This window comes from Falco rusticolus, chromosome 6 (genome assembly GCF_015220075.1).
Source record: "Falco rusticolus isolate bFalRus1 chromosome 6, bFalRus1.pri, whole genome shotgun sequence".
In the NCBI taxonomy this organism is placed as follows: Eukaryota; Metazoa; Chordata; class Aves; order Falconiformes; family Falconidae; genus Falco; species Falco rusticolus.
This window is the reverse complement of record NC_051192.1, coordinates 52,063,353-52,075,906: the sequence shown is the minus strand read 5'-3', so window position 1 is coordinate 52,075,906 and position 12,554 is coordinate 52,063,353. Positions and strand designations below refer to the sequence as shown.

At 40.7% G+C, this 12,554-nt stretch overlaps 1 protein-coding gene across 2 annotated transcripts in view; it reads left to right on the top strand.

Annotated features, from left to right (window-relative positions):
* RPS6KA2 (ribosomal protein S6 kinase A2) overlaps positions 1-12,554 on the top strand; it is a 280,073-nt gene that overhangs the window by 247,232 nt on the left and 20,287 nt on the right. For both annotated transcript variants that reach the window (XM_037392121.1, XM_037392120.1), the window contains exon 14: positions 1,335-1,460. In XM_037392121.1, coding sequence (XP_037248018.1) covers positions 1,335-1,460 — 126 coding nt within the window. The remainder of the gene's footprint in view (positions 1-1,334; positions 1,461-12,554) is intronic.

The window sequence follows — 12,554 nt, the reverse complement described above, 5'->3', positions numbered from 1 at the left end:
CAAACCCGGGTTCCTGGGTGGAAGAGGCCAAGGTGTTCCTGTTGCCCTTGTACCCACAGCCTGGGAGCCTGGGTGTACTCACGTAACCCAGAGAAGCTTGACGGGGGAAGTACACTTGCCAGACATTTGGTTCTTTGCTGCCATTCCCCTGCAGCATGATCTCCAGTTATTGTAATTTAAACCAGAAATAAATTGCTACAAATGGCTCAATACACCAGGGGAACACTGAATCGAGAGAAAGAACTGGACTACTCAAAGATGCAGTAATTTTCCCACAAGGAAAAAATTCCTCTCCTGTCCACAGCCAGAAGTATACATGCCTCAAGGGGAGAGTTCCTGCCTGTGGTTTTCATAGGTACTCATAGTTTTCATCCTTATTTTAAGAATTCACAGTGGAATATGTCATATTCTTAAAGATTCTCTTATGCAACACTATGTGAAATGTTACCCAAGCAATTACATCCCAGAAATTTTATAAATATTCCTGTTGCTTGCTTTGTAAAAGTGTATTGAATGTTAACACATGAATGCCTTACAATCTAGAAGGTTCTGTGTGGACTTTTCTAGTGCAGTTACATTTTTAGACAGAAGATCCTAGAGGATTTTTAGAGCTGCTGGTCATTTCTTGAATCCTGGGATGGAATTTGCAGCAAGGCATCAGATTTGGGTTTCACCATCTAACCAGTCCACCTGCCCAGACATTTTCCAAAGGGCATGTGTACTAATGATGCCATAGTTCATTCTACAGCCTTCAATAAATAAAATTAGAAATTTTGAAGTATTTTGCTACTGTTTTCACTAGTAATATATTTTCTTAAATTAGATTGGCTTAAAATAGTAACCTCTCTCACACAGAAATCATAATTAAACATACCCTGGACAAGAACTCCAGTGGTCTAGAGGCACACCACATATGTGGGTATCTGTTTTGAAGACTGTGGAGCTATTAGTAGTTTCTAAGTTATCTAGTGACTCGGTATTAGAAATATATTGTCTGGGCTTGTGAGGGGATTTGGGCCTACAGTTGATTGTGAATTTCTAACAGGAGGTGATTGTCTGCATTCCATAAGTAGTTCAGAAAATCACTGCTTTTTTGCCATTGCTTCTACATAGACAACTCCATCTTACAGACTGGAAAAGGTAAAAAGAGAGGGGACATGCTTGTTTAAGTAAAAAGCTTCAGATTTTTGTAACTGGGCTTAGAAAAACTGCTAAGGACAAGAGTAGTCTGTGAAGGAGATGAGATCAAGCCCTTCCTTTATTAAGACGAGGCTAGTCCTTGCTTTTACATACCTACATCCTGATTGCCTTGTTTCCTTTGGTTTTCCCTATAGCAGTTACATGGGAACAACATCCACTTTACAGATGGATACGAGGTCAAGGAGGACATAGGAATTGGCTCCTATTCAGTGTGCAAGAGATGTGTTCATAAAGCTACAGAAACAGAGTTTGCAGTGAAGGTAAGAAAGTCTTGTGGTAAATTCCAGAAATGTGGTTGAGACTGCTCTGCCAGCCTGGGCAGCACTACGGTCAGTGGATATTTTGCGGGCTGATTTCATGGTGGGTGTTGCTTGGGGTTTTTTCTCTTTTGGAAGATGACAAGTTTAATAAGCCTTATATTATTTCTCACACTTTAATCTCATCAAGTAAAATTCCTGGATGGAAAAAAACTTTACAGTCTCACATGGAAATCTTGTTAATCTCATGTTCCTTGCAAACGATGGGATTTTTAACAGATCCTACACTGAATCATCATAAATAAACAAAATAACATATAAAATTATTGCAACATTGAAATAGCTTTTTATTCTTTTTCAGGTTACTTAGTTCTGATATTTTTTGTTGTAATTAGACAGATTTGTCAGTGAAAACCATGATCACCTTCAAAACCACTTTGCTACACAAAGGAGCAAAAGGCAATCTTCAGCAGAGAGTTAAAATATTCATTTGGTGGAATTTAGCTGGATATTAAAGACAAGTCAGTGAGCTACAGACTTGGTCAAGCAACAAAATATGTAACAGAGCTACCACAGCAGCAGAGGCCAGGAGGCTGCTAGGATATAGGTGTGACGGAACTTTTTCTAATAGGGAAGAACTTTGGTAGGACTGCTTCGGAAGGTCATGCTCAGAGGACTAAGTCACGGTCTCTGTTAAATGCTATTGAATAAACAGTATGCAACTATTACCGTGTATGTGGCAAATGGTTGTGAGGTTACAGCTCGCAGGGAGAGTTCCAAACATCCAATTTTCTTTATGAAAAAGATGTAGCAACTAAAACATTCATAAGTTAGAGAAGCATTTCATGTTTTTGTTCTTACACCAAAAAAAGAGACAAGCTTGAATTAAATGAGGAATTAGTATAATGAATTTGAAAAGACATGAACAGTTAGGTCAGATCCTTTCATTCTGTATGATCTCATGGGAATAGATTCCTTAAGTGAGCATAAGACAGAAAGTAGCTCCTTGAAATTAGTACACAGAGAAATTTATTACCATACTTGCAGTAAATGAGGGATTCCAACCAACTGGCACTCTACTTTTTATATTTTAAAAGTTTAGAAAGGATATGTAAACATAGCTTATAAATGAGATTGTGTCTTGGCTATCAAATGAGATGATGGGAACTTAATGAAGATCTAAACTGCAGACCATAACATAAATGAGATACAGGTAGTCAGAAGAATAATACTAAACCTTTTATTCAGTCTTATTTTCCACTACAAGACATGATAATGCAGTATCCATGAAAGTCCATGAAAGTTTTAGAGCCTCTACGTGGTGGCCACAGAAACCTGGAAACCATTAATAACTGACAATCTCTTGATGTCGCTGCTCAAATAACAGTTGACTTTTCCAGGCTACAGCATACTGAGGAGCCTGGGCCTACCAGCAGGTCTGTGGCTTGCTCACGAACAAACTAGAATTTTCATTTCTAATGAATGGGAAAATTAGAGTTTTCCAGTGGCCAGGACATTTGTCAAGAGATGGCATTATGTTATAGTAAGTATGGCTTCTCTGTGTCATGATGGAATAACACACTTTGCTCATAAGAAGGACGTATCGATATGTTTATTGACATAGAACAGCGATTTAACAAGTCTTCATAGTAAATGCAACAGTAGTTTAACAAGATTCAATGGCAAGTTACACTTAATTATTTACTGCATAGAGGACAAGGTCAGACAAAACAGTCTTGGAGACCCTCCCATTGAGTCATGAGTTTCAGAAAGGACCCCTTTGCATTCTAAACGTCTTCTCAGAGAGGAGTCTAGATACAGATGGATTCAGATTTAGTCCCAGATTTTGTCAATGGTTTGTGTCTAAAGGATTACAGAATCACAGAATGGCCAGGGTTGGAAGGGACCTCTGGAGATCATCCAGTCCAACCCCCTGCTAAAGCAGGTTCTCCTAGAGCAGGTTGCACAGAGTTGTGTCCAGGTGGGTTTTGAATGTCTCCAGAGAAGGAGACTCCACAGCCTCTCTGGGCAGCCTGTTCCAGTGCTCTGTCACTCTCAAGGTAAAGAAGTTCTTCCTCAGACTCAGATGGAACTTCTTGTGTTTCAGTTTGTGCCCGTTGCCCCTTGTCCTGTCGCTGGGCACCACCGAAATGAGCCTGGCCCCATCCTCTTGACACTCACCCTTAAGACATTTATAGACATTGGTAAGATCCCTTTTCACTCTTCTCTTGTCCAGGCTGAACAGGCCCAACTCTCTCAGCTTTTCTTCATAAGGGAGATGCTCCAGTCCCCTGATCATCTTCACAGCCCTCCACTGGACCCTCACAGTAGTTCCCTGTCTCTCTTGAACTGGGCAGCCCAGAACTGGACCCAGCACTCCAGATGGGGCCTCACCAGGGCAGAGTAGAGGGGGACGATCACCTCCCTCGACCTGCTGGCCATGCTCCTCCTGATGCACCCCAGGATCCCATTGGCCTTCTTGGCCCCCAGGGCACACTGCTGGCTCATGGGCAATTTCCTGCCCACCAGCACTCCCAGGTCATTCTCAGCAGAGCTGCCTTCCAGCAAGTCATCCCCCAGCCTGTACTGGTGCGTGGGCTTGTTCCTCCCCAGCTGCAGGACCCTACACTTGCCTTTCCTGAACTTCATTAGGTTCCTCTCTGCCCAACTCTCCAGCCTGCCCAGGTCTCACTGAATGGCAGCGCAGCCTCCTGGTGTGTCAGCCACTCCTGCTGGCTTTGTATCATCAGCAAACTTGCTGAGAGTGCACCTTGTCCCCTCATCCAGGTCATTGATCAGTAAGCTGAACAGGACTGGTGTTCAATTATATGACTGATCATATGTGCAGATTATATGTGCACAATCAATCCTTTATACCACTTAGCTAAGATTTCAAACTTCAGCTTGCTGTTAATCAGTTACCCAGAATCTGTTGCAGCAAGGAATCTCTTAGCCTCAAGGAGTAACCCTTACAGGCATCCCTACTCAAGGGGAGATCCTGGTGTGCTGCCATGCAGGAGAGCTCCATGGACCCTGGGCTGTCTGATACTTATGGAGTAAGATGATTGATGTATAGTCATATTTGCATACCAGCCATATTTCAGTTGGTGCATGCTCAACTAGTTCTCAACTTCTGAGCAAGATTTATGGTCCTTAGCTATTGTGTTACCTGTCTCCCCAAGTCCAACTTCAGCCAGATGCAGCCATCATGACCACCGCTGGTGGCTAGTGGCTGTTATTTATGTAGAAAAGGCAGGGGAGAAGCACACAGCCACACTGTAATTAAATTACATCTGTGATGAACAAAATGTATGTTGAAGTAATAACTTTTATTTGTATCAAGTATTGCTGACGGTTTTATCAGTTTAATACAGCCAGCATGAAACCAAAACAGAAAGACCTTGGTCTTCAGAGCTTTCTGAGTGACTGAACCGAAGAGGTTCCAGCAACTCCTCAGCAGCTGGGGGTCTGGAGTACCTCAGAGGATCCAGAGCAAACTCAACATATGGAGACCTCAAAACTCCAAAAGAATTTTAACACCTTGATGCTAGGTTTATGCTCTTTCCCATTTTTATTAATCTTTCCACTTTTAGTTTTTTCTTCCTCCACATCTTATGACTCTCTTCTTGTATTGCCAATATGTCTTCACATGTCTTTATTTTGACCATCAGTTTAGGCAACACATGCAGCATCTCAGTTTCTGACACAGTGTGAGTCATATGTGTAGCACAGATTTTGGGGTTGGAGACAAGACGGTTGGTGGGTTTCTGTTTGTACTGTCTTCCCAGCATATTGAGCGCTGCCTCTTTGGTTATTACTCCTATCAATATATCAGTTCTACTTTTCCTTCAATTTTATTTTTATTTCGTATTAAGATTATATAATTTTGCTATCAAAGTAGCTCATTTTTATAAAGATTGCACAATGCCACCCATTTCAAGTAATAAGATAGTACAGGAGTTGCAACTGATATTATCATAATTATATATCAGTCCCTTTAACTCTCTCTATAAAAATCACTGTAATTAGATGCTTTTGATTTCTTTTTGGTACATATAATTTTCTCAGTGCTCCCTAACACATAACATTCACAGGAAAAAAATATCTGCAGTGATAGTTTGTATGATAGGCAGCAGCCCCATTTGCCTGGCACCACCTCATTAAAAGCTCCCTATTTAAGATGAACTGCTGACACGTCAGAGAGCATCATCCCCTCTCCCCAGGGGAAGCTGGTGATTGGGAAGGAGTTAAGGAAGTGGCATGGTAGCATCACCACGGGAAAGACACACGTTGTGTCACTGTGTAAATAATCCCTTCATGGAGAATGCCACTCGCCAGGCCTTATTTACTATTGCTGTGTAGTGCCATACTGAGACAGCAGAGTACCGAGCCAGAGTAGCCTGAGTCAGAGCTACAGCGGGAAAATCCACTCTGCAAAACAAAACCTTTCCTAGGCCAGAAGCAGAATATATTTATCATAATGCAAAACACGTCAACCCTTTTCCTTTTGCTGGCCATCTGCAACTAATTGGAGGACATCTTGTAGAGATAATTAGACACCTAGCAGTGCAAAGTAGTTCTTTGGTGGTGTTGTAAATGCACTTGAACAGATTTGGAATTTCACTTTTTTCTGAGTTCGGTGACTAGGCATGTCACTCCGAGGTGCTTTTGGAAGTCCCTTCAGACATCTCTCTGCACCTGTAGGCATCTAACTGGCTTTGTAAATCAAATGACTGAACCTGCAGAAGAAGAGAATTTTCTTGTAACCTATTCCCTCTTCTTCCATGTCCTCTGTAAAAATGAAATGCTAATAATCAACTCTAAATCTATTTTAAACATGCCTTCAGGCTTCTAAATGCAATATTTAAGAATTCAGACTTCTATCTCCACTTCTGAGAGCATTTCAATACCATGCAACAGAAAACTTTGTAGACAGCCAGATTTCCTGCAAACTGAGTCTACCCTGAAACTAGTAGCCATCTACCTGGGTCTGTGCAGGTAGATGTTGGTTTAGCAGATCTTTGTATCATATTCTATTGCATGTACATACTCCGAAGTACTTGTAAAATTTTACTCTTAGACTTTTTTTCCATCTCATTCCCAAGTGAAAAAAAGTATAAAGTTATGAAATATGAGTAAGTATATTGCTCATTCTTCCAAATGCTTTATAAGATTCTGGTAGAAAGAACAGAGATGGAAAAAAAAGAGTGTTTCTCCTCTGATGGACCTCTAATGTGTTTCAGATTCTTCTGCTAGAATATTGATCCCCCTGACTACAGCAGGCTTAATGATTTTTAATAGCAAAGGGAACTGGCATTGCTGATCACAGTTACAAGCTTCACATGGGTATAAATGTAACAGTGAGGTCAGAAGCAAAGGAAAATCAGATCAAACTATTTCAGTCACATCAGTATCTAGAGAAAATAAGCCTAAGTAAAAGAATGATGCCAGAGCAGATGGGAGGGATTTCTGTGGATGGAAGAAAGTCTGCAATGGAAGCCTAAACAGATTAAGAGCTCTCATTTGGAAAACAAAGGAAATGCTACAGTTCAGAGTTCTTGGTGAATCAGATTTTTCAAAATCTGCCAGAGATTTGATGCTATTAGCGTATTACAAACATTTTTCTCTACTTAAAGCCATTGTGCTGGTTTCAAGCTTGGATCCGTACTTGTAGTGAAGTTTTTGAAGCTGGATTTTCAGATTTCCTTCTTACTAATGCCAGATTAAGTAAATTTGCAAAGGACCTGATTGCATCCTCCTTTTTCTAAAGATTTCTCTATTTATATTCACTCCTTAACTTCAGGGGAGATTACTGGTGGATAATAGCCGAGTAGACACTGCTGCTACTATGGTCTATTCTAACCCCAAATCAATTACTGCCCCAGACATTGCAGAGGTGGGTGGCATAGGTGCCAGCTTCAACAGCTTGATGTCAACTTCTTCCTTCTCCAGGTCAAAAAAATACCTAACTGGTTAAGTCTTACGGATTTTTAGTCCTTCCATGCTGTTAGAGCCAGAGTGAACAACTAGGTAAAAGGAAATTTCTCTCTCCCTTGAAGAACTAAAATATACAGTAGACATAGTCCCAAATGACAAGTCCAATTTTGCAGATGCCAATATCACAGTGGAATTTGGATCTTGAAACACATGTGAATTTCATGACTTTTTCCTATCTCTGTAATGTAGTAACCAACTATTTGGCTCCAAGTATTCAACAGCTGTGAGCAAAGCCAAATTTTGCAGTCTGTCTGCCTCTGGGATACAGGTTAGCTTACATTAGAGTCCTAGTAAATCCTACAGCTCATATATAATTCTGGTAATTATGAAGCACTGAAAGTACATCTAGATCAGCATGTTTTGGTATGTGCAGACTGGGGAGAAGCTGCATTTTAAATAGCTATAAAAATGCAATACCAGCAGAGAAGTGATGTCAACATGCTGTAATAAATAGTAGTCATTAACTCATGAGAGCTGTTTTTAGCAGGCCTGTGTAATCAGAATTGCTATATACGTCTATTTATTTGCTCATAACAGTGAGTGACATAGTCATCAAAAGTTGTATGAATTCCACACTTGCTTCATAATTTCTTTACACTTCATTTTCCTCTTTCATTGATGTTCACAGTCTTAGTTTGGTTGGGTTTAGGTGGTTGGTGTAAGTATATCATGCTAATCTAAAGGCAGGAGGTTACACAGCAGTATTTAGGTGGCTCCACCACATTTTCTCCATAACCTATATTATGCTTACATCACGAGTTTAGTGCTGAGTGCAGAGTCAGTAACCAAAAAAAATGTAGTCATCTAAGTGCATCTAAGATGCAGCGTGGTACACTCTTTTGCATTTCTTTTAGAGAAAACAGGAATCCCAAACACATGTAGTTTTATTTATTGAAACAGGAAAAGGGGGGGAAAAAAAAGGAAGAAAAAAGATCAGTCCAAAGGTCATCAAATCTCCTTGCCAGTTAAGCTGACTGCAGATCTAGAGCGATTTGCTTAGATTTGTTTCTCCTTAACCATAGAAAATCACTAAAGTGACTTTCCTCTGAAGTGAAACAGACCGTGAAACTTTCAGGGGAGGTATTATGTCTATTTTTGTCTGTCTGGGAGGTACCTAGTGTCTGGTGGAACACGGATAAATATATCAGTATTTTAATAGGCAAGTCAGTGGAAAGTTTGCTGGATAACCTCAGATTCCTTGGTCCTGAGCCTGCCAGCTTGTCATCACTAGCAGGTACCCATGCACTGTTCATCCAGACTTTCCTCCCTCTGCCTGCACGAGAACATGGTACAGGAGTCAGGCCCCAGGGTATGTGAACAGATCTCCAGGTCAGACTCACTGGTAAATGCATCCCCTTTAAATTTAACTTTGAAATTTAGCAGAAGTTACCTGCTGCTGGAGCAGAGCAGTAACAGGACTCTGCAAGGGAGAGGATGGGCTGAATGGGTATGGATCAGATGCCGAGGTCCTGTCTCAGTTCTCATTCAGTCCCTAGTCATGCAAACTCATCTTGATTTTGCTGGGTGGCTGTCACAGTGTGGTTTGTATGGATGAGAGTATGGCTTTATCACGTGTCACACTTGGGGGGCATCAGGGAGAACATGACATGATGTAAAAAGACCTCATTAAAAAACCCGTTACCCAGCTGAAGGGAAATGGCAGTGATAACTGGGCTTCCATAAGCCTTTAACTGTCTGCTCTTCCCCAAAATGGCTTATCAAATTATCTATGAAGAGCATATCTCTTGCCTCTGCAAGATCATACTAATGATTCTGGAAGATACTTTCCAATATTTTATTGAGAAAATATCTCTGACTTCAGTGTCCCCTAAAATTTTCATTCCTGAATGGTATGTAATGAAGCTGTTCAATATACTCAACTAATCCGTAGGATGGAAACATGAAGATTTTAATACCAGCATCAGACAAGCATTGCATAAATTTATTGCTAGCATAGTTAAAGTTTTATTAATAAAATAGAAAAACAAATCTATGGATTTCTGTCTTACTAACATGCCTGCATATAATTGCCTGCAGTACCTGAGTAGGACTATTAAACCCTGTGGGACCATGTGCTATTTTGCTGTTCATGGTTTAAGATAGCATATAAACAAATTAGAAAAAGTCTATAGCAGAAAATATGCAAGAATTACAAGGCAAAATCTATCAAGAGAGCTACAAATATATATGATGTAAGACAGACGAGTCCAGTGGGATGCAATCAAATCTATAAATATCTGTAAGGTGATATAAATGATGGATGGCAACCATTTGGCTGCTAAAGGCAGAATGTCTTGAAGCTAAAAAAGGGAGTTTCAGAAAAAAAAAAGTCTGATGGTGACAGCAGTTGGTAAAACAGACTCTTCAAGGAGGTGACCAAGACGTCCTCCCCCTCACACACAAAACAGCCTGATCTGTCATATTAATGGAAATACAGCCTTACAAAATATAGGGTCAGAGGTATAAGACCTGTCCTTACTTTGATAAACCACAGAAAACACCATGTTCTCCCATGAAATTTGCTTTATAAAGCTGGGATTCAGGAAATCCTGTTGTCCAGACACTTCAGTAAAAGACGTTTTCCACTGTCTGAAGGATACTTGAGCTGGTAGTATGGCACCAGAGTCAGTGGGCTATAGGTCGCCATGTAGGAGATACACGCTTCAGAGCAGAGTTAGGCACAAATCTCTGTGCTTCTTTGGATCTGCATAGGGAGGGCTGTTCTCCAGAGCACTCTGCAAATAAAGCAGCATGAAGAGCCCTAGACTACAACTGGGATACATGGTGGATACAGCAAGAATGATTACAAACAGTAGGGATGGGTGTCATCTAGATATGATGGAAAGATTAAATTATTTATAGTAAAATGGATGAGGTAGCGAAGGAGTGGTGGAGAAAATTGTCTATGAGGATCTTATGTCTGGTTGTGAGAGTATTTTTGAAGGCTTTCTTGGTTTTTCCATTTCAAACAACTTTATCCAAGGCCCAACTTCCACACTGCAACACAGCCACTGTGTACAATTTCACTCACCACAGCAGGAGGCAATGTAGCATATTTTACATGCTGTCCTCAGTTTTAAAGATTTGGGTTTAGTCAAATACCTGCAAAACTTCAGTGAGTCTTACTTTTCTGTTGTTCTCATTTGAGTGTGTTCGGATTTCTGCCCATAGAAATAAGTCAGTCCTCCAAAGGAGGCACTGCTTGAACAGGCAGGAGCCTGCAGCTACCGCTTCAGAAAGGATGGGCCAGTACAGCGTACTGGGCTCTGCTTGAAGGACTTGGGAGAAGAAGGCAAGGCAGAGGGCCAGGAGTGCCTTGAGCACTTCTGTAAGCAGCAAGGTTCTTTGTAGGAGTGAGAGCCATTGCTGGCTGGTGACTTTTTGGGTAAATGGGATTAAGCATTGCTTAAGTTTTAACAAAATAACAGAGGAGGCAGACAGGAATACAGAAATGTGTGCAGACCATCTCTTAAACTCAGCTTCAGAGCAAATCTTAGATGTGCAGTGGCTGTACATCCCCTCTGGCATATGGATTCCTGCAGCCTCCTTCCCATTTGGTCATGAATCTCTCAGTACCTCTCTCCTTGGTGTGGCTGAGCCTCTGAAGAATGTGAGATGATGGTATTTCTCACTGCTAACTAGACCTTTTCTGAGACCTAGGATCAGGCAGTTTTCCTACAGCTTAGTAATATCTTGTTTCTCTTCTCTAGCTTGCTTGCCAAATACCTAAGTATTTTGGACAGAATTTGGTCCTTTGTGGCTCTGTTTCTCTTTTGTGGCCATTTAAACTGTGTTTCTTGTATTTGTCTTCCATATTGATGTAATAATTTTTCCCTTTTATAGGATCTGAATCTGATATACTGGTTTCCATCCCCTGAAGCTTTTTCTGAAAGAAGGTGGGAGTAGCACTGCAGTCATTTTATGGACTGAAAACTCATCAGTCTGAACCAAGGACGTGTGCTAGGGCTGAGCAGAGCAGGCTAAAAGGCAGTGCAGAGCCTTTCCCACCAAGCTATTCTGCCTCCAAAACTGCAGACGTCTCTCTAAAATGAGCTTTTATGCTACCCAGGTGCTATTGAAACAGATTTGTTAATGTTTCTGCATTGCTTAGAAAACGTGTGCTACTGTATAAACACTAATTAATAAGTACTGCAGTTCCAGCTGACAGTTTAGGAGTACAAAGTCAGCAAACAGTTGCAGAGAGTGGGCATGCTCTGTGTGCGGAAAGTTTAATGTCTTACCTGCACGGTTTGATCTGATGGCCAGTCCTTATTTCAGAAAAGTATTGCTAATTAGGCCCGTTTCTCTTAATAGTCATTTCACTATTTTTCTAGAAGATTTAAGCATGGATAGGGGGAATGAATTTCTGGAGCTAATCAAAACTAATAGCCCAGCAAATAGTCCCTCAGAAACTATTAGGCTTGGAATAGTTCTCCTTGGAGACATCTTAAATGCAAAATTATACCATATCCTTTTAAATAATATTAGCCTTTCTGCAATAATTTTCATCCTGCTTGAGTAATTTGACATCGAAAAAGGAACGAAATTAAAACAGATGCTTGGCATGAATAGGGCTTATTTTTAGATAAGGAAATATTACTGAAGGGGAAACCTGTACATTTTCCAGTGGCACAGAACTGCAGAACTCTATCTCTGACACTTTCATTGGAATTAATATTGTAGATGCAACTGTCATGTTAAAATCTGTGCATGCTGTTGCACCTCCTTGCTTCAGAAGAGATGCAAATCCCACCTATAGTCAGTTCTACCAGTGGTGCCCTGAATTTTCAAATATATCATAGATATGGCATAGACTTAATGTGCAAAGGGACGCAAAATTAATTCTCCCTTTGCACATCCCTCCCCACCCAGAAAAGGAAAGTATGGCTACAGGGACATCGCACCACACTGTATTATATGAATCTCTTCTTAAATGTGATTAACCCATGCTTGCACTCTGGATAGGCTTTAGAAAAAAACTTTGAAGTATGTAATAGAAAACGAAGCAGCTTTAAAAAGTGTATAAAGCTCTCTTCCTCCTCCATGTTTTTTTTCCACAAAGTCATCATAAGTTCTCTGGCTCTGGTCAAAAGGAGCTTT